Source organism: Notolabrus celidotus, chromosome 1 (assembly GCF_009762535.1).
Source record: "Notolabrus celidotus isolate fNotCel1 chromosome 1, fNotCel1.pri, whole genome shotgun sequence".
In the NCBI taxonomy this organism is placed as follows: domain Eukaryota; kingdom Metazoa; phylum Chordata; class Actinopteri; order Labriformes; family Labridae; genus Notolabrus; species Notolabrus celidotus.
The window spans coordinates 8,164,253-8,186,916 of record NC_048272.1 but is presented as its reverse complement, the minus strand read 5'-3'; the positions used below and the strand labels follow the sequence as shown (position 1 = coordinate 8,186,916).

Genomic DNA, 22,664 nt, shown 5'->3' with positions numbered 1-22,664 from the left:
CTTGCTCATTTTGCTATGTGTTATTCATTTGCATTGAATGTCTGAAAAAAATGAACACAGCTTAATCCCACTGACATCTAACAACACTGACACAACACAACTGTCCACAGCAGCTGTTTAAACATAGTGAAAAGTACCTGCTACAGATGTAACTTGCTTTTAATATATATATAATGTCATGTCCTTGTTTTTCCTACCTTGGTTCCTCCCTGTGTTTTTTCTGTATTAGTTATCCTTTGTCTCCCTTGTGTGTTTAGTGATCCATGTCTCTCATTGTACTTTCTTGTGTTTCTAAGTCTTGCCTTGTGTTTCCTGTTTTATATTGTTGTTCTGAATCCCTGTGTTTCAAGTTTAGATTTACATTCTGCCCTTGTGTGTTTCCATCCTCTTTTGGTTACCCTCATTAGTTTCAGCCCTATCCTGTGTTTCACACCTGTGTCAATTACGCTGTTTATTTAGTTCCTCTGTTTCCCCTGTGTTCTGTGTGTCAGTCTTCCTTGTGTCCCCTGTGTTATTTTGGACTTTTTGGATTTAGTTTTTTAGACATTTCAGTGTTTTGGTTTGTATCTTTTTTTCTTTTTTTTTATTCAAACCTTTTTATTTTCAAATCTGCACTTGGGTCCTCCTTCAGTTTTCCTCTATCGTGACAGAAAGATGGAACCAAGAATTGACCTAGTAGACTTTTTTTTTGAGTTTGCATTTTTGTTTGGGTTTTGGTTTTGTTCTTCGCCTTGAGGTCCTGCCGACACCACACTCACACTCACACTCAGGGGTCCTGACAACACCAGTCTTCGCTCAGAGGTCACTATTCAAGTCCAATAAGAGATTTCATCCTAAATTATATCCAGAAAGATCTATGGAAATTCATTATGGTCAAGTTTAATTGCAAAACTAGAGTGATTCCTAGCATACCATGAGGAACAACATGAATCTAATGGGTAAAAACATTAGTGTTGTTGCCCCACACCACAAATTAGATGTGTTGAGATTGAAATGTCAGAAATGCAATGTTTTCCCCTGTCCTGCAACAATTTCCTGCAGTGTTTCATACATACCACCAGAAAATGGAACAAGGTGGATCATAACGCCAAGGAAATGTTGCTGTTATCCATTGCCTCAGAAAGCTTAACATTTTCTACTTTTTTGGTCATTGTTAGCATTTTGGAAGTTTAAGCATGAAGCGACAGCTCAACCCTTTGGTAAAGGCTTGTACTTAAAAATCATGTGGTCTGTGAAAAAAAAAGGTTGTTATAACTGTCCTTAACAAATCAAAAATGCAAAGAAACATTTGTTCCATTGCTTTTTTTTAAATGACATTAAAGAAGGGTTAACATGAATATGCCCTGCTCTGCAAATTACAAGGTAAAAGAGGAAAATAAAAATATGGAAGTTAGAAATAACCATATAGAAATAAGGTAATGAATCTCATCATTATTACATTGCTATTAATTACCATTAATTATCAAATTAACCCTTTCAACCACTTAACAGTACTAATGTTTAGTTTACAACTGTTTGACAATCTTAGAAAGTTATATACAGTTGCACACAAATATGTCAATGTCCTGAGTCATAATGCAGAATGACTATTTACAGTGCATTTATTATGAAGGACCATAAGATGATTGCATTGTGTAATCAGAAATGTATCAATTTACTTTATTACTTTTTTTAAGGATCATAGGTTTCCTTCTTCCAGTCCAGAGCACTCACCTTTTCATTTTAAGCAAGTTAGTAATGTTACTCTTTCATCTTTGTATACACGAGTCTCACCACTATCATCTCTTGCTCTGCTTCTGACTGTGTCCTTCTTTCCAACCCCAACTGGGTCAAGGCAGATGGCTGTCTAACATAAGTCTGGTTCTGCTCAAGGTTTTTCCCCTGCTAAATGAAGTTTATTCCTTGTCCCTGTAACTTGCTAAATGTTGCAAAGTGCTCTGCTCATGGTGGATTCAGATGAGATAAGACAGAGTCCTGTGTGTAAGATGAGACTAGAACTTATCCTGTCTTGATGTTGGGTCCTTGGTAATATAACAGAGTACGATCTAGACCTGCTCTGTTTGTAAAACTTCTTGAGATAACATTTTAAGTGATTTGGCACGCTGTAAATAATGATTGATTGATTGATTGATTGACATGAAGTGACTTGAAAAAAAAAATCCCCACCTCCATCTTCTGTTTGGTTTGAACTTGTCACATACTGATAGGTGCTTAACATAGGGTGCATCTCAAACATAGACTGTATAAATAATGGACGTATTCTGAAGCACTGTTTCGAGGCTAATTGTCGGCGAGAGCCATATTGCTGCTGTCGAGCATTTGTGATGTAAAGAGGCGGGCTTTGAGCCTCCTAGCCAACAGCTAAAGTGTTTCCGCCTGTCAATCAAGTCAGCTGTGCCTCTCATTGGAAGACTCGTAATCTCAATATCTTCGAAATTGGCGCGTTAGAAAAAAATTCACCCCCCCTACAGTGTGTGCCGATCAAGAAATGAGCTATCCAGACTACACTCGTCTTTTGTACCAGGCTGTAAACATGTTTATTTCTGCTGTAAAGATCGGCTTTTTTGAATTGGTGTGTATGTGGTTTCCGGTACTTCTGGGGCCAGCCTCAAGCGGATCCTCGATGAACTGCAGTTTTTAGCACTTCCGCATTGGACTCGTATTTTTAGACCGGAGGTTGCCGCTTGTTACTTACCCGCCATTTTAAGTTGTCCCAAAGCTCTTAACTCTGCTGGAGGAGAGAGTAGAGAGGACGGGGGAGACTGATAGGAGGAGCGATAATCGAGGAGACACAAGAGCAGGCTTCGCGGAAGTCTTTTCTCTGACAGACACGCCCCCTTATCGAATATCACTCACTGATTGGACGCTGTAGCGGCTCAGACTTCTCTGAAACTCAACATCAGCTGAGTTTAATAATAGAGAAAAGAGGGACCATAAAACAGTAAATAAGGGTTCCCTGAAACAGATCATAAACATACGTTGGTTTCTAAACAGTCTGTATGTGATGAGCTGAGATTAAAAAATGTTTGATGTGAGTTTTAAAATAAAATACTGAACATAAAAGCAAAATCATAAAACCAAAATAACAGGATAACTCCTGAGTTTTATATCTGATTGTTTATTTCAGATTCACTGTCTAACGAAAGAGTCTTAACATATAATGGATAGAATATATATTCAGGATCAGTTATTTCTCCTGTTAATTTCCCGGTTTGCATCATGAATAAAAGTCTGACAGTAAAGTTTTTCTGTTAGCAAAAACGCTTTTTATATTTCCTTAATAAAGTTTCATATGAGGCTGATCATTAATGAGCACAGGGTTTGAAAAGAGATGCATGATTTATATTTTCGTTTAAAGTAATAAATAATTGAATAATGAGGCATTCTAAAAGTAAATCGATCCAAAATGCTTCAGGACAGAATAAATACAGAGCAGATTCTCTTCATGTGCAGGTGTGTGTTGAACAGGTAAACAGAGACAGAGCTCTGTTACTGTTTATATTTATCAGAGTTATTACAGTGAACATGTGTGTTAAACAGGTGTGCGTTAAACAGGTGTGTGTTAAACAGGTAAACACAGAGACAGAGCTCTGTTACTGTTTATATTTATCAGAGTTATTACAGTGAACATGTGTGCAGACACAAACAGCTGTTAAAGCCGTCATCACAAACCAACGATGCTTCACAAATCTCCACTTTCCTATCTCCTCTGGTTTCATTTCCTTGCATCTCTGGTGGGCGGGACTAAGACACGAGTGAACGACGCGAGGTAAAAGTGCTTTGAGTGGTCAAAAGAATAAAGAAAGCGCTGTATATACACACTCCACCTATGCCGAGCACAATTTGAAGGGTGACGTCTTCAAATGTCCGTTTATGTAACCTAAAGGGATGAAACCCTGAGATATTCTAGAAAATTTCAAAGTTAAAATAAAATCTCTGATAATAAATGGTTTGTTTTTAAACAAAACACTCTTTTTTAACCCGACCATAAATGAAGCATTGGTGACCTTAAGGACAAGAAACTCCAGTGATGTTTAAGAATTATCCTCCTTTTATCAGGTTTTCACTATCAAAAATGTCCATTATACAAATTCTTCTTCTTCATCTTCCAATTGCATTTACTCACTCAGTCATCAACTTACTAAATAAAGAAACATGTATGTCATTCGTTTGTCTGTGCTGTGGCAGGGGACCTGCTCCTACGTAGACATAAAAGGCTCATTCAATGTTAGCAAATACAGATTGTTTTTTATATTCAGGTGATTATACACTTAATTAAACTGACTAACAAATATACACTCCATTCATATTAAGTCTGTTTGGCCAAATGCTGATAATTACTACACACTGCACCTTTAAAACATTAGTGGTTTTGAAGTTTTGTTTGTTTTACTTAGATTTAACTTTAGCATTACCTCCATGGAATGATGATGTCATACAATTAAGAAACACAAACCTTCATATTAGAAAATATAAAAATTTAATGAAAAAAAAAAATCAAGGTATATAATGATTTGTTTAACTTGCTACCTGAGATCTAATGATTTTGATATCATCAACTGGCCGGTCCTGACCACTGGTTTCTACCATCCCGATACGGTTCAGCACTCCCATGCCCTGATAGACTCTCCCAAAAATACTGTGCTTCCCGTCTAACCACTGTGTGGGCGCCAGACTGAGGAAGAACTGGCTTCCATTTGTGTCCGGTCCTGCATTGGCCATCGCCAGAATACCAGCACCTAACAGATACAAAATGAGAGTAGAATTACAACTTTGTGACCTTTTCCTGTAATTAACACCTCAATGATAATACATTGTAAAATGTTAGAAACATGTAGCAAGTAGTTGGGTTGGATTTTAATAAGATTTCAAATCAAGGCAAAACCACAAGATGTGCACGTTTAATAAACATATCTACTCAGTTGCCAGATTATTGGGGAATTCAAGCTAAAACAAATCTTGATGAGTTCAACAGTCTCGTTTTTAATCAGGCCATTTTATATTAATGACCAAGTATTGACATGCATACTAACAGGCTAATAGTGTGCAGGAGACTTTTCTTAAATTACCAACCAACACTTGACTTCTTTCATCAGCCTCCTTGTTTTCAGTTGTAACTCTGTTACACTGTGATTACCTGTGAACTTCAGTTCCGGGCTCATTTCATCTTCAAACTGTTTACCGAATATGGAAGCCCCACCGCGGCCTGTAGGGAAAACAAATATAACTAATCATTCGATAACTCTCTGTTGAGCCAAGTGGGAAAAAAAAAATTGTGGATGATGCTGTGAGAATTATGTTTTAACATTAAACTGTCTTCACCATGTAACCCAAGATTTATCATGAAGTTCAGTTGTGCATTTGTTGCCAAGCATACCAAGATTCAATTATTAGCACATTTCCAGGGTGGCAGGTTATTTAAGTAAAGTGAGGCTGATAAAGTTGCCAAAGTATGAGCTTGAGCTACCATATGTTGTCTAAGCCTTTGCATAAAATAGAATTCAAACATTAAACCCCATATAAGGCACCTAAGTGCTGACGTATTTGACTTTAAGTCATAGTTTGCTGACATACTCGATTATACCTGTATAATAAACCTGTATAAACTCAGAATGGAGTGGCAAAATGTGTATTTATTTCCAGAAAACTTCCACAGACCTAAACAATAAAAAAAATAAACTTAAAATCAATGCATGGTTAACTGGAAGACTCAGTCTAGACGGACTGAATAGTGCAAGTTGTGTACCCACCAGTTCCTGTCGGGTCTCCTCCCTGCACCATGAAGTCTTTGATGATACGATGGAACTTTGTGTTGGTGTAATAGCCTCTTCTGGCCAGTTCTGCAAAGTTCTTGCAAGTCTTTGGTGCATGTCTCCAGTACAGCTCCACCACAATCGTTCCCATGCTGCAAGGCATTGGTCAGGGTTAATACAGTATTTCTCAATTGTTAAAACACATTTCTTGACATCCACCACGCTTTTCTCAACACTATAAGCACAAACTTTCAAACTACATTCACCAAGCCTCCGACTCGTCCTACAAAACCAAACAATGTTGTCAGATCATACCCCAAGTCAATCAAAACTAAAACAATACTGAGCAGTCTGGGCTGTACGATAAATCGATAAATTCGCATTTTTTGTTTCAGGCGATTTAAAAAAAAGAAAATCTAGATTTTCTCCGGAAACTACTCAGCTTTATATTAGTGATGTTAGTGATGTGCCGAAGCTTCGAAGCGTGTGTCGAGTATTTGAGGGGGCGTTTCCGCGAAGCGCGTATCGAGGCTTGCGTCATTGAGGGGAGGGGCCGAAAAATAATGACGTTCGAAGCCTCGCGAGCCGCCTGTACCACGTGACTGATTCAGGAACCAGTTTGCGGGTTTGGTGCGCGATTCGAAATATAAGGGGCAGCGCACAGTCACAACCTTATCCCCAATTTGTTTCCACTTTCCCTTTTGACCCGGCCATTGCATCATAAAGACAGACACCATATTAAGAAGTTAATTATTTATGTGTTGGCATCACAAACATCATTCACTTATTCAATTCAAAGCTTCACACACTAAAGGGATGGTGTCATTATAATCACTGCGCTTATTTTAAATTTATTGTCCACTTGATGGCGCAGTAGAGCAAATGGAGCACCATGAAGCTTTGGCCCATGAGTGAACCAATTGGATGGAAAGCCTCAATACTTCAAGAAGCTTCATCTCGCCATCACTACTTTATATATACAGCTCTGGAAAAAATTAAGAGACCACTGCAAAATTAACAGTTGCTCTGATTTTACTATTTATAGGTATGTGTCTGAGTAAAATGAACATTTTTGTTTTATTCTATAAACTACTGACAACATTTCTCCCAAATTCTAAATAAAAATATTGTCATTTAGAGCATTTATTTGCAGAAAATGACAGATGGTCAAAATAACAACAAAGATGCAGTGTTTTCAGACGTCAAATAATGCAAAGAAAACAAGTTCATACTCATTTTTAAACAACACAATACTAATGTTTTAACTTAGGAAGAGTTCAGAAATCAATGTTTGGTGGAATAACCCTGATTTTTAATCACAGCTTTCATGCGTCTTGGCATGCTCTCCACCAGTCTTTCACATTGCTGTTGGGTGACTTTATGCCACTCCTGGCGCAAAAATTCAAGCAGCTCAGCTTTGTTTGATGGTTTATGACCATCCATCTTCCTCTTGATCACATTCCAGAGGTTTTCAATGGGGTTCAGGTCTGGAGATTGGGCCGGCCATGACAGGGTCTTGATCTGGTGGTCCTTCATCCACAACTGGATTGACCTAGCTGTGTGGCATGGAGCATTGTCCTGCTGGAAAAAACAATCCTCAGAGTTGGGGAACATTTTCAGAGCAGAAGGAAGCAAGTTTTCTTCCAGGATAACCTTGTACGTGGCTTGATTCAGACGTCCTTCGCAAAGACGCATCTGCCCGATTCCAGCCTTGCTGAAGCACCCCCAGATCATCACCGATCCTCCACCAAATTTCACAGTGGGTGCGAGACACTGTGGCTTGTAGGCCAGGCAAAGCTGAAAATTGGACTCATCAGAGAAGATGACCTTACTCCAGTCCTCTATGGTCCAATCCTTATGGTCTTTTGCAAACCCCAGCCTTGCTCTCCTCTGCTTCTCTTTGATGAAGGGCTTTTTTCTTGCTTTACACGACTTGAGCCCTGCCCCTAGGAGCCTGTTTCGAACCGTTCTTGCCGTGCACTTCACCCCAGCTGCCATTTGCCATTGTCCCCAATGTCTGCTGCTTGAACTTGTTCTTATGAACAGCCGTCTTAGAAATTTTAAGGATGGAAGCAACCTGACGCTCACTGTATCCCTCTGCCAGTAAAGCCAGAATTGAACCCTTCTTTTTCTCAGTCAAAACTTTTCTTTTCAACTCCTTTGGCAGGTAAATAGTTATTTTTTGATTCCAATTACTTTAGAGGTACTACTAGCACTGTTTTTGCCATCCAGCTGGTCCTATTGCAAGAGAATAGTGATGACCTCAGCAGTGGTTTTAATACTTTTCCTCGTTAAATAAGATTTGTTTCAGGTGATCACCTAATCAGTACCTCATTAAGTAGAATGAGGTGTGCTTGTGTTGGAATTCAACATACACTGGAATGGAATGGCTGTCATACATGTAGAGATGCTGATTTCAGAAAAATGTGCAGTGGTCTCTTAATTTTTTCCAGAGCTGTATAAATATATTTAAGGAAAAAAGAATGTTGAAACTGAAGATAAAAACCACACACCTTATGTCCTGTACCTCTGCTTACATGTGATGCAGTTTACTTGATTTATATCTTCAGGGATATAGTAGACACTCTTTATTTGTCCGCAAAAATGTGAAGTTTGATGAAAGGTATATTTGCACTACATCTATCCAAATGGGAAAATGTATCTTCTTTCAGCAATAGCATAAAGAATTTAGTTTTCAAGGAGGTTAATTCTAGAAAAGACCCATTTTTTTCCAGGAGGTACTTTTATTTTTACTTTTTTTTTTAAGTAGTTTTGGTTCATGGTGATCAATGTCACAGTCAATGAAATTATTATTTTCATGAGATGGAAAATTCAGTCTCTTTAAGTTGTGCTGCTATGTTTCAAGCTAGACATCTAGCTGAAAGTTATATTGCTTTTATTCCTATTTTCAGGAGAAAAACACAAAATCGATTAAAATCGTAAATTGAGTTTTCTGTAAAAATATCTGGGATTCTTTTCCAAGGCCATATCGCCCACCCCTAGTACAATCTTCAACAACCAGTGCTCTCTGAACTGGCTTTTCCTCACATCATTAGCCACAAGTGTGATCAAGTTTGAGGAGCTGTGTTTAAGCTGTGACTCCAGCGCTTCAAATGTGTTTAACTTTTGCTACCTGTGCTCACCATTAGGCAACACAAGTGCATCACAGTGCAACATGTGTTTTAATGAGTGAGAATGTGTTTGGAAGTTGTGTCTAACCAGGTGAAAAGTGCAAAAGGGTGACTGGGTCAATAGATGGGTACAGGACACTAAGAATGTAGTTCAGACGATTCAGTGTAGTGTGCACAGCATTGTGAGCAGTTTGGCCATAACCTTAACCCTATTCATAACCCTAACCCTAATCATAACCCTAACCATAATCAGAACCCTTAGCTACTATTTTTGTTGATATTTTTACTATAATGTGTAAAATGTACTGTTTTTAAATAACTTTAAAAAAAAACAATCTGGAAGGCATCTCACGACCCCCTAATTGTGTCTCGCGACCCACACTTTGGGATCTCCTGGTCTAGTGTATCTGAAGTTGGAGGGAAAATGTTTATCCAGACCCACTTCCCAGTGGAAAATACGAGCATGGGGCTGACCAAGCTATATGACTCACTATCTCTTATCTTTGATTTCTTTTTTTTTTTTATCTTAGAATTTTGACTTTTCATCCCATAATTATGGAGGCCCGTTTCCGCCATTTAAAAAAATAAAAAAATAGGAAAGATTAAAAAAAAAATTAAAAAATTAAAATTTAGGAAAAGTAAAAAATTATGTTATAATCAAAATTATGAGAAATACTGTAATTGTCTAGCATTTTAACGAGCACCGGTTTCACGAAAGCAAGATCTTTTGGAGTTAAATGTGACATGATATGAGACTCCTTGTGAGGGGAGTATAAAGATCGGAACAAAACCGGTATGCTGAAAGAACCATGAATTAGCGGGGTTTGTCTTCATTGTTCATTTGGCTTAGAAGTTGTATGAGGAAATTAAATTCGTCAAAAGACACAACATATTTGATATGAGAGTATTACAGCATCACTAACGCTAACCCAGCGAGGCACACACTTAATAACACTAGGCTAACTCCCTAGCTGAGTTAGCATTCAGGTGTGTTCATCAAACTTACGTCGTGTCCAGAGCTACAGTCGGTGGCTGCCACGTGTCTGGAGGAATCCCCGACATTATTACTCAGACGGTACCCCTTAACTTTAACCTGATTAGATAAAATACCAAATGATATTATCAATGCAGAGCACGTTGATTCAATTCATCTCCATCAGATCGCCATGCGAATTCTTCTTCTGTGCTTGCCGCTCATTTCCTTCTAATATGAAAAGAGGTCGCACACACTTTACCGCCCCCTGCTGCACAATGCAAGGACTAACTTTGGGATATAGCAGGGCCCAATCTCAATGTCCTCCCTAAACCCTGAGCCCTGAGACATTCTAGACTTATTTGTTACAATGTTACAATGTTACAATGTCATTTAGCAGACGCTTTTATCCAAAGCGACGTACATACGAGAACAAGAACAACACAAGCAAAGATCTAGACAAGAGGAAACAAGATCAGTAAGAGTAACAAAGTGCTTCAAGTCAATTTGGGTGCAGGTACTGCCAAGCAGTGTAAAGGCAATGCACAAAAATAAGTAAGGAATTTTTTTTTTTTTTTTTCGAAATAAGGAACATCTACAATGAAGCAACCAAACAATTTAAGACATTTCATCATCAACAATTAACATCACCACAATAATGACCAAAGTACCAAGTGCTGGGTCACTCAAGAGCTGAACACAGATTCCCAGAGTAGAGCAGGACGTCAGCTGGAAAGTGATTGAGGGCAGGAGGCTGTAAGGGCTCAAACTGTAGAACTAGGAATGGGACAGCACTTTGAGACTTGCATGATGTCACCAGCTCACCTTAGCATATTAGGATTTTTTATTGCGCACTTTTTACTTTCCTCAAATTCAAGGAGCTTAAGGGACGACCGACTGCCATGTGATCCAGGCTCTTACCACACACACAATTTAGAATATAGAAATAGGCTATATAACCATAATAGGCTATATAACTACAAACCCAATACTTGGGCTTTCTCTTAGATGAAAATCTTTCTTTTAATCATCATATTGAGAGTCTTACTAAAAAACTGATGGTGAAGTTGGGTTTCTTTTAAAGAAACAGACGCTGTTTTTCTTGTGCTGCTCGTAAAAAACTAATTCTAGCAACCTTTGTATCTGTAATTGACTATGGTGATGTTCTTTATATGCATGCTTCCTTAGCCTCTCGGAAAATTTTGGACTCAGTGTACCATGCTGCAGTGCAGTTTGTTTCTGGTTTAGGTTTCCGCACACATCACTATGTCTTGTATGAAAAGGTAGGCTTGTCTTCCTTAAAAACAGAAGAATGGAGCATTGGTATGTCTTTCTTTATAAGGCCATACTACAGGAGCTGCCGTCTTATTTATGCTCCTTATTGACTCCTAAAGTTGTCAGTGGCTGTCATCTTCGGTCACATGGACAAATTCTCTTTGTCATTCCTCGGACTCGCTCTGTCTTTGGTAAAAGTGCTTTTAATGTCTTTGCTCCCTCTTCTTGGTTTGAGCTTCAGGGTCACCTGAAACTGGTTTCTTTAATTCGATTGGAGGATTTTAAAACTAGGATAAAGGATGATCTGATCAGCTTGTACACATGTTTTAGAGCTTAACACTGCCAATTTAAATAAATCGATGTAATAGTTACTTGTCACTATATGTTTTGTCCTGTTCTATTTGTGAAACTTTTTATGCTGCTGTCTTGGCCAGGACTCCCTTGTAAAAGAGACTTTGTATCTTAATGGGACTATTCCTGGTAAAATTATATATATATATACACATACATATATAAATTATACAGTATATACATATGTGTGAAGATAAATATATTAAGGTTGTTTTCTATATTTATACTTACATGTAAACATTTTTGCCTGTAAATTTCATTGCAACTTTAATGCTTCTTTTTTCCGTCGCACTTTCTTAAATTTCCATGTTAGAGCGTTTGTTTACCTTTCCATGCTTGCAGGCTTCCCCTGGGAATCCCGTGTTTCATGTCACAATGCTAGGAACTATGGGTAATTCCCTTACGCTAAGTCTGCAAAAATGCCCACTCACGGAAAGGGGGCATAAAGGGCTCAAGTCAGTGAGAGATCTCTCACACAATTGATGATTTGACAGTGGGACAGCCCTAAGCCCTCGCTGGAACGCACCTCAAAGTCAGTGAGTGCTTGAGGGTGGACATTGAGATTGGGCCATACTGTGAAATTTTCCTGAATCAGTACGACATCCGGGTAGTTTTGGCATACTACAGATTTTGCTCTTGTTCACATACTACTTACTACATGCTGAATTTTGGCCAAATCAGTACTGCTTGTATAGTCTGTGGTTTCGAAAACAGATTTCTGTTGTGAAACACGAACTACAGGTGGCAGTTGCAAGTTGTAAACAATGCCTACATTGATTCAAATAGTAATCAATATTTATGGTATAAAAAGTCAACATTATCAAACCAAACAGTTCCTTATGATAAGCCCAAATTATTTAATAGTTTTATCTAATAATTCTGAATTATCTCATCTGTTAACCATTCACTGCTTCAGCTCCCTGACCGTAGTCGGGGAGCACAGGGGAGACTTACGGGTCTGTTCCAGGGACGAAGCTGATCCAACTTCAGGGCTAACCCCCGTTCACCTCAACCTCTATGCAGCCGGAAAACAGTGGACACAAGTCTAGTTTGGTTTCAAGGAGACGTGGCTTTATTAGTGTTCGCAACTGCATAGGCAGGTGCATTGTCCAGTACTGTCTTTCTCAGGAATAACATAAACATAAAATAGACACAGCGGTCTACAACACAGTAAAGTGTATTTAAACAAAGAATAGAAACAGCGGTTTGAACACAATTTCAAAGGCAGTCTACAATACCTCAGGAGATGACACATAGGTGCCGAGATCCGTTAAACACGTTAAACATTAGTGTTAGGATCCATGGCTGACACAATGAATACAATGTCTCAAAAAGAGTGGAAATCCTTCACAACTTCCTTTGGCATGGAGATGTCTTCTTAATAGACACATGCAAGCTCAAGCATTTTCTTTTCCGCATCAGGGTGCTCAGTATTGTGAGCAGTTTGGCCATAACCTTAACCCTAATCATAACCCTAAAACTAATCATAACCCTAACCCTAATCATAACCTTAACCCTAACCCTTAGCTACTATTTTTGTTGATATTTTTACTATAATGGGTAAAATGGACTGTTTTTTAATAACTTAAAAAATAAATAAATCTGGAAGGCATCTCACGACCCCCTAATTGTGTCTCGCGACCCCCCAGGGGGTCCCGACCCACACTTTGGGAACCCCTGGTCTAGTGTATCTGAAGTTGGAGGGAAAATGTTTATCCAGACCCACTTCCCAGTGGAAAATACGAGCTGGGGGCTGACCAAGCTATATGACTCACTATCTCTTATCTTTGATTTTTTTTTTGTATCTTAGAATTTTGACTTTTCATTCCATAATTATGGAAGCCCGTTTCAGCCAGTCATATATATATATATATATATATATATATATATATATAATATATATATAATGAGATATCTCATTATTATGACATGACTTTTTTTTTTTCTCTCACTTTTCCTGAAAACGTATTATTATTATTTTCTTTAATCGGCGGAAACAGGCTTCCATACATAATCATGACTTGATGTAGTAAAAACAATTCCAATTTGGGGTTTCTCTTTCATCACGGCCAAGTCCTCAATCATTCTTTTTCTATTGGCGTAAATGGGCGTCCATACATTCAGTTCACCCTGATGAAATTTTGATGAAATGCTGCAGTTCATGTTCAAATCCACGGGGGCAACAACACACAAACAAGGTGTCAGGCGTGCCGTGATAGAAACACAGAAGAAGAAAGTATTGACCCTTCTCTTGAACCCGGTAGTAAGCTGCTTCCTCCTGAACTGTCCTGACGAAGCTGCAGCACCTTACCCTGCATTCGTTCTAACTTGTCTTCGCAGCAAGGTAGAGACACTAAATCTCTCACTTTCCAATATTGTTGTAGGGGTTTTAAGGGGATGTTATTTTGTGTTTTTTTGTCTCACGGTTGTTGTTTGTCTGCTTGTCTTTATTCTCGTTTTACGCATGGCGTTAACCTCCAGGTTCTGCCCTCAGTGCTGTCAGCTGAGTTAGCTCATGAGGCTGCATGAACTTACTGAGACGGGGTTTGGTTCAAAGAAGCTCTGACTTGAATGACTCACATATAAACAGACATGTTTTGGATAGTCTTATTGCTTCAGATCTAAGATTTTGTTATTTCGAAGTTCAAAATATGCCAAGAATAAGAGATATTTTCTATAATGACAGCTGACCATATTGACAGTAAGCTACCGTGTCATTCAAATTAACCTGCAAATAAACGTCGCAAAAGGTTTATATTTGTCATTTATAGCCAAACCTAGATTTCTCATAAACTGACACTCACAGTTTTGATTAAGAAATGACATTTCTTATCATGCAATTAAGGGAAGCATCATAAAATGATATATTGGAACCAGTATCCATGAAGTTACTTGTCTAATTTTGTCCTTAACTTTTCACCTTAAAGTTTAATTGACCAACTTTGGTGGAAGACAAGACAGAAGCCACTGTAAAGTGTAAATATATATTAATCCAAAGTTATTTAAATCGGAAACTAACTTGAAGGAACCTGAAGTCCAAATGATTCTAACCTTGACTTTTTTTCCCCCTTTATTCATTAGTCTTTGATCTGTCAATTTTGATTTATCTATTTTGGTGAGATTTGGCACATCTACATCAGTATCCTCTTTTTAATTGGGGTTTCGTTAATTTGTAAGTTGTAGCCTGCAGGATTTCCATAATGTGTTCTTGTCCTGCATGTTACTCAGTTTGCAGAATGAGTCCGTGTGTCTGTGAGATAGCCTGCTTGTTTATCCGACCGGATAAGTGGAGGGATTATTGGGGATATCATGTCATGTGGTGACTAGCAGTACTTCTGCAGTTATCAAGGTAGCATAATTACTTAGCCAAAATGTATATTAATATTTCATTACACTGCAGTGAGTCAGTCTGCTAGATGTTGACCTTGCTTTCACTTAAGCAGAAATTGCCTCATCCTTTACTGTCATGTGATTAATCAGATGAGAAAGTCAAATCCAATTAGGCCTGTAGCATTTTGGTTAGCCATCCTAAGCTGGCAGCCAGGTCAGGATATTTTTGTGAGTGAGCCACAAGGACAAAAGAGAGTAAAGCTACCACAATAGTACCTGGAACCTACACTGTTTTTTAGTTTTAATTGCACTATTTTCCACTCTCAAACCAGAGTTGTTACAGGCATTTGTCAAAAAGATTTCAGCTTGGTAAGTTTGACTTCTTTGTCTGTTCACAAGGTCCCACACCATGTCCATCCAGAAGATCCACGCTCGAGAGATCTTTGATTCTCGTGGAAACCCCACTGTGGAGGTTGATCTTTACACTGATAAAGGTAAGTAAGACTACATGCCTCATTTGAAAAATATCTAATTTGGTATCAACCTTGCACCTTCATAATGTTATGTTGTTTTTATCTTATGTTGCACTTACATCATGTCCTTCCTCCTTGAACATTTCACAGGCTTGTTCAGGGCTGCCGTACCAAGCGGTGCCTCTACTGGAATCTATGAAGCCTTGGAGCTTAGGGACAATGACAAGTCTCGCTACCTTGGAAAAGGTTTGGACACTCATTTTGTTTTGTTTTTGGGGGGGGGTCATAGAAAGGAAGTTGGTCAAATATCAGCTTTAGTTTTTCCATGATTACCAACAAACATGCTTTATTGCTTTTGCACTAAAGCAGGAAAAGTAGAATATAATTTTCATACTCGTCTAATTTTCTGTATTTCTCTGTGTTATCTTTACCCCACTCTCTCTGTCTTCCTTTCCCCCAGATGTGAAAGGGTTTGTGAGTCTCAGTTGCCTGTCCCTCGTAATTAAAACTAATGATTGCATATAAGATTGAATAACTGAACAGTTTTAGCAACTGATCATTGAACACTTTAGGCATCAAATAAATATAATGTGCACGATGAACTGCCAGTAAAGCATGTTGTCGCTGTCGTGTTGATTTCAAGCTTGTGTACTGATTGAATGTAATAACTGTGTTGAAATTTTCAATAATAGAAGCAATATGTTTTCATTTAAAAACAGACAAATAATATAATGTTTATACAGTTGCATGCCCCACTGTACATGTAATTAAATGGACAAAATTGCATGTGTTTCTAAATCTGTGTCGTAATTGGCCTTAAATGATTTGCCCTCAATGTAACAAGAGAATAATCACACTTAACCGTCTGTTGCAGGAGTCTCAAAGGCTGTAGAAAACATCAATTCCTCTATTGCACCTGCACTTGTTGGCCAAGTAAGAAGAGTACCTTTTCAGCCTCAATTATTCCCTTTTATTTTTTTTTGTTTTAACATTGTTTTCTACCCGTCTTGTCAGGATGTGTCTGTGGTTGATCAAGAGAAAATTGACCAGATGATGATTGACCTGGATGGCACAGATAATAAATGTAAGTGGCAATAATTGTAATGTAATATTTTTTTAAATGACCACACTTCATTTTAGCACAGTCTTCATAATTGCGTGCATTGTAGCAGATTTTCAGTAAAGCAGCTGTTTCCTCACACTGCTTGGTTTTACATTCAGTGTGGTCTCAGTTACATTACTGTTTGAAGACCATTGACACACTAATCCTCCACCCTTTTGATCCTGTAACACATAACAGACATAACGGCATACTACAGAGTAATGATCTGATATTTTCAGGACAACATCTCTTTGGAAAAAAGCTGAATTTAAGGGGTGTTGTCTCAAGCTAAGCAGTTAATATGCACCTCATTCATAGCATAGTCCTCAATGCAGCAGCTTCTGGTTCGACTCTTGGCCAAGGCCCTTCACTGCTTATCTTCCGCCACTCTCTTCTCCTCACATTCTCTGTCTCTCTCTGCCTCCTCCGTCAAATAAATGCAAAATTTATCATAAAATAACTTAAAAATTTAAATCTAATTGAGTAGATGAACCATAATCTTTCCAGCTGCCATTGATGGCTGACCCAGCTGCTTGAATCAGTGTCAGACCTCTCCCAGTTTTAGGCCAGTGCACTCCTATTAATGACTAGATCAGGACATTTTTTACCTCTTATCTCAGGTTAATTTGGATACATAAGAATCTTCCTGGTGGCTAATTTCCCTGTCAATGAAACAAATTTAAAATCAGACCAGAGGACTAGTCATCAGATAAGAAAAAAATAATGAAGTAATGAAAACTGAACACAATTTATCACGGCTATAAGCTGCCCAAAGCCCTTTTGAATGTAGCCTGTTTAATTGCTGTTTAAAACCGTTCATCACATTCTTTAATAACCAACTGGGAATAGCACTGAAATGTGTGGCACTTTGTGACCTTGAATTGTGAATGTGTCACATTCTCCCTCTAAGTATGATAACAATGTACTAGACCAAAGTCAACACAAGACATTTCAAATGATAAAATGTTACATTTCCAAAATAATAATGAGACCTCAGAAAAACTATCAATGATAGACCTATACAATAAAAACATATTAATATTAATATTTCCTTAATAAAAAATATGATTCTATCTCTATAAAATAGATAATAATAGTTAGTTTGATTGAATAACTAGTATTTCTTGTGCCTATTAGTGAGGGTCACAATATAACATTGTTTAGTGAACTAACTAACACATCCTTGATCTGGACGGGAGTTGATACAAAAAGTTTCTGTCTTCTTCCTGTTATAAGTAGTGATGCCAATAATTTATTTATTTAATATCAAATCATAAATGTTATTTATATTTCACTTTTCTCCAATTAGCCAAATTTGGAGCGAATGCCATCCTGGGTGTGTCTCTGGCTGTTTGCAAAGCTGGTGCAGCAGAGAAAGGTGTTCCTCTGTATCGTCATATTGCTGACCTTGCAGGAAACCCAGATGTTATCTTGCCTGTGCCGGTGAGGATCTGTCTGCTAAATTAAATTACACACATCTATTTCCTGTTATTTTCCCCCCATCAACTTTCATTTTGACTTTGGGTTCATTGTGAAATCACTTCTCTTTTCCTTCACCAGGCCTTCAACGTGATCAATGGCGGCTCTCATGCAGGGAACAAGCTTGCCATGCAGGAGTTCATGATCCTGCCCGTGGGTGCGAGCAGCTTCAAAGAGGCCATGCGCATTGGAGCAGAGGTCTACCACAATCTCAAGAACGTCATTAAGAAGAAATATGGTCAAGATGCCACCAATGTGGGTGATGAAGGTGGCTTTGCTCCAAACATCCTGGAGAATCAGGAAGGTATGTTAAATTAAAGTGTTTTTTTTTTTTGGAGTAACTGATAAATTAGGCCCACTTAAAAGAGATTAGCACAGCTTTCAGGTCCTTTACAACAAAAAAACATCACGTGTGAAGTAAAAAAATAAATAAAATATGAGTATTATTTATTTTGGTAATTCATTTGACAAATATCACACGGAACCAAATTTCTATGAAATTACCATAACTTAATGTTATTATTGGTTGGAGAAAAATCTGCTCAATATTGAGCTGACAGTGCTCTTTGGGAAGGTTGGCATTTTGGTCTACCTACCCATCAAGTGATCTGTTGGATTAAAACTGAAACACATTCACTTGTTTGTTTGAGACATAACTTCTTTGTTTCCTTTTTTTTTCAAACTTCAATTTATGGAACATTTTATGCTGCTGCAGGGTTGTTTTTATATGAGCATTCAAATACATTTTTAACATTTTGTCCACCTCATTTGCATACATGGGGGATACAAACACTGCAATTAAATTCCATACCCTATTGTTTTAATAACACTGCACACACAACATCAAAAGAAAAAGATATATTGGTTATATTTGGCTTTAGTCTATTCAGTTCTGTGCATCACAGTGTTTATTGCTTTCTTATTTTCTGGTCACCTGGTGTAGCTGTCATATTCATCATTTGTGTACTCTAGGCACATTGTTTTCATGCAGGATTCATAGCATGAATAACTATAATGTTGTTATTGTTGGACCCTGCAGCTCTCGAGCTGATAAAGGAGGCCATTGCTAAAGCAGGATACACAGATGAGGTTGTGGTCGGTATGGATGTAGCAGCCTCCGAATTCTACAGAGATGGAAAATACGACCTGGACTTCAAGTCTCCTGACGACCCGAGCCGTTACATCACTCCTGACGAGCTGGCTGATCTCTACAAGAGCTTTGTGAAGGATTATCCAGGTAACCTCCTGACACTTTATCTTTGTTCACATTATTAAGGAGGTGAAGAGCAGGGCACACAATAGAGCAGTGAAGGCAGCATCTACGTGTTGGATCTGTAGAACCTATCTGTAGTTTTAATCTATTTATCTTCTGACAGGGTCTGACAAATTGATTGTGCGCTGATGTCATAGCTGGTTTACAGCATCAAACACCTGTTTCATCTTTGGAAAGCTGCCAACAGCAATCTCAGCAATCAGTGTCCCTTACTTTAAATTGATATGAAATAGAAGAGACGAAGAACGAATTACAATTACGTTTTTGAAGCAAGTACAACCCAGTAAAAATACTCTGATCACAATGTAGGTAACAGAAATCTGTCTTTTGTCTCACAGTGAGAGTACTGAAAAACACAATTTACACAGGAGCTTTTAGTTAAATAACAACAAAGCATCTTTGTTTGTGCTCAGTAAAAACATTAACTGACCACGATAAGAGCGGTGATACAGATTTTGCTGGTAAAGTAATATATGTAGTCAGATCATACATGTCTTAAACAAAGCCTAAACGTAGAATTACATCTGAAATACAAATATTCCAAAATGTTGTTAACAGCGATCACAATTTATAGATGGTTTCCTTATTTAATTTTGACAAACAGTACGTGTCATACATATGCATAATCATCTGATTGTGCCATCATGCTTTTTGTCCATTTAATTGTTGATAGGTGTTGATGTAGAGAGAGAATTGTTATTTTCATTGTACGCTTCCTGTTTGAGTGCTGTTGATGCAGCAAATGTACATCATGATTTTAGATCATTTTTAGCCATATCCATATATTTTAACATTTGCATATTTTCAGTGGTCTCCATTGAGGACCCCTTTGACCAGGATGACTGGGCAGCCTGGTCCAGCTTCACTGGCAGCACAGACATCCAGATTGTGGGAGACGATCTCACGGTAACCAACCCTAATCGCATCAGTAAGGCAGTGGAGGAGAAGGCCTGCAACTGTCTGCTGCTAAAGGTCAATCAGATTGGCAGCGTCACTGAGTCCATGAGAGCGTAAGTTAATTCTCAAAAAATTCCGGGGTGTGTATATAGATCAACTAAATATCAAACAAACATATCTTCTCAAACACTGTCTGGGGTCAGAATTTGCCATGACTGCTGAAATCACACATGCCTTTATTCAAATTAGGCTTGTGTAAGAGGCTTTGATCCTTATGCCTTTTGGTGATCAGTGTAATTAGTCAACTTTTAGGACAAGGCCTCACTTTGGTGCACTCCTGTTTGTGTGGTTAAACTAACAGGATTATTCTTTAAATAGAAAGACTTCTGTTTTCTGTCCAACAGTTTTTGGACTAATTCCCTGTTTCTTAAAAAGGCTTATATTGTGAAACATTTCAAGTGACTTTATGGCATCAACTGTCATGGCTACTGCCATCTGGTGGCACTTATATGGTCTGGCATATAACGTTAAAGTCTCAAAATAACAAGATTATATTGTCAAACTTAATATGTATAATCAAATCAATGTATAATATAAAAATGTATATATAAATTTTGTTAGATTGTTTAAGAAAATGCAGCATATGCCAAAGAGGGACAAGTGATCTCTGGATCTCTCAGCACAGTCTCATCTGTCCTCCTCACAGGTGTAAGATGGCTCAGGAGAGCGGCTGGGGTGTGATGGTCAGCCATCGCTCTGGTGAAACCGAGGACACGTTCATTGCAGATCTGGTGGTCGGCCTTTGCACTGGACAGGTAAAGTCAGATTGTACAATTTTGTGTATGACTGTGTCTACTGAAAAATTGAGAATAATACATCTTACAGTTATGCCATTAAATATGGTTTCAGGCTTTTGTTTTTAATTGCTTATAGTTTTGCTATATTTAAAAAAAAAATATGACAGAGGTCTAAATGCAGGTTAGTAAAAATAGAAAAGAAAATGTAATCAAATCTGTGAGACAGGAACCATTATGACATGACTTGGACTAAGATGAACGGAAACATTACTCACATTTTTCCATACACTCTCAGATCAAGACTGGTGCCCCCTGTCGCTCTGAGCGTTTGGCCAAATACAACCAGATTCTCAGGTAAGTGTAAATAGTATTTAGAGTGAAGAAATTAATCGAAAATGTGTCATTTTTAATGTTTATAATGCATGTGTTGACCATACATCGCTGCTAAACTACAACAGATGACATGTGCTTAAGTTGTCTAGATTCAATTGTTTCAGCAATTAAGGCATTTATCACAAGTTGTATCATTTCTGTATCCTTTAAACTGCCTTGTGTCTGTCATTTTAATGAACTGTAATATAGTTACCTGCAGATGAAACATTTGTTTGAATAAATAGGAAGTTAACTTTGAGCTATTTTTCAACACAGAATCGAAGAGGAGCTGGGAGACGAGGCTCGTTTTGCTGGGAAAAACTTCAGAAACCCACTGGCCCAGTAAAAAATGGAAGCATTTCCTCCATACGTGCAGATGGCTTCATACGCACAAATGCATAATAACACAGGACAACAATCATGGTTAATGTAGAGCTACTCTTACACTAACTGTAGTAATGAGTTCATCAATAAAAAGCATACTGTAGTAACTAAACCCTCTACTGTATTCTGCTATGTGGAGTAAACAAAAGAGCAGAACAAACTTCTAAAATATGTGTTGACTACATTCATACTGTAATTAAAAACACTGCACTTGAATCAAAGTTAATAAATGTTTTCTTAGAGACAGAATGCGTCTTGATGATTTGTCATGTTCCATGTAAATTTGAAAGTTTGATGGATGGTCTTCTTGGATTAAATCAGAGTGAGTTTCATATTTTTATTGTTGCAGCAATTGAAAAAATATATATGATTATGTAAATCACAACCTTTATTAAGCAGGAACGACCTCTGCGATCAAAAATTTACTTTATATGAAAGAAAGAGAATTCCCCTCATTGTGTGTTAATATATTCATGTTTATTCAACTCCATCATAATAAATGTAATGTTTTAAGTTTTGGACTAAACAATACATTGTAAGATAACATGTTTCACTTTGGAAAGCACTAGTTGAGGCTTCCCTCCATTTTATGACATTTAAAAACCAAACACAAATTATTATTTAAAAAACGTATGTATATTTTACTAAATACTGAAATGGATTTTCTGACCCTACTTTTAATATTTTGATCATGAACTCATAAGCATTGTTAATTATTTTACTTTTTATACAACTTTTACATTTATTTTTAAAGTCCCAATTCTATTGTTCATTCTTCACGTTTTTCTTTTTCACATTCAATATGAAACTGCTTTTCTCCTTTAAAACAAGTATTATCTCAAGTATTTGACCTTCTAGTTTAATTTGTTTGGCCTTATAAAAAAGGCTTGGCCTTATTTTTTTTTTTGTCATCTTCAATCCACATGAGATGTGCATACAGGTATGTATGAATAAATTATAAGTAGTGTCTGTTTATACCATGCCCTGTATAGACTGTGGAATATAGTTAATAGACCCATTGGCTTTTTGAGGAAAAATGAGGAATTATTATAAAGCACAGTCTGTTTAGAGACA

At 37.6% G+C, this 22,664-nt stretch overlaps 2 protein-coding genes across 2 annotated transcripts; one reads left to right on the top strand and one right to left on the bottom strand.

The window, feature by feature from the left end:
* Nucleotides 1–4,028: 4,028 nt before the first annotated feature.
* On the bottom strand, nt 4,029–10,088 carry ppil1 (peptidylprolyl isomerase (cyclophilin)-like 1). Its single transcript, XM_034673047.1, has 4 exons — nt 9,891–10,088; nt 5,751–5,905; nt 5,138–5,206; nt 4,029–4,739 (listed from the first exon to the last, which is right to left on the bottom strand). The coding sequence occupies exons 1-4, from the start codon at nt 9,944–9,946 to the stop codon at nt 4,519–4,521; spliced, it is 501 nt and encodes a 166-aa protein (XP_034528938.1). The 5' UTR covers nt 9,947–10,088; the 3' UTR covers nt 4,029–4,518.
* Nucleotides 10,089–13,696: 3,608 nt separating this feature from the next.
* eno1b (enolase 1b, (alpha)) lies at nt 13,697–21,839 on the top strand. The gene is made up of 12 exons (XM_034689523.1): nt 13,697–13,827; nt 15,213–15,307; nt 15,437–15,532; nt 16,161–16,219; nt 16,301–16,370; nt 17,698–17,831; nt 17,949–18,171; nt 18,907–19,104; nt 19,949–20,150; nt 20,744–20,852; nt 21,130–21,188; nt 21,483–21,839. Exons 2-12 carry the CDS (start codon nt 15,223–15,225, stop codon nt 21,550–21,552), a joined length of 1,305 nt encoding a protein of 434 aa, XP_034545414.1. The 5' UTR covers nt 13,697–13,827; nt 15,213–15,222; the 3' UTR covers nt 21,553–21,839.
* Nucleotides 21,840–22,664: the final 825 nt, after the last annotated feature.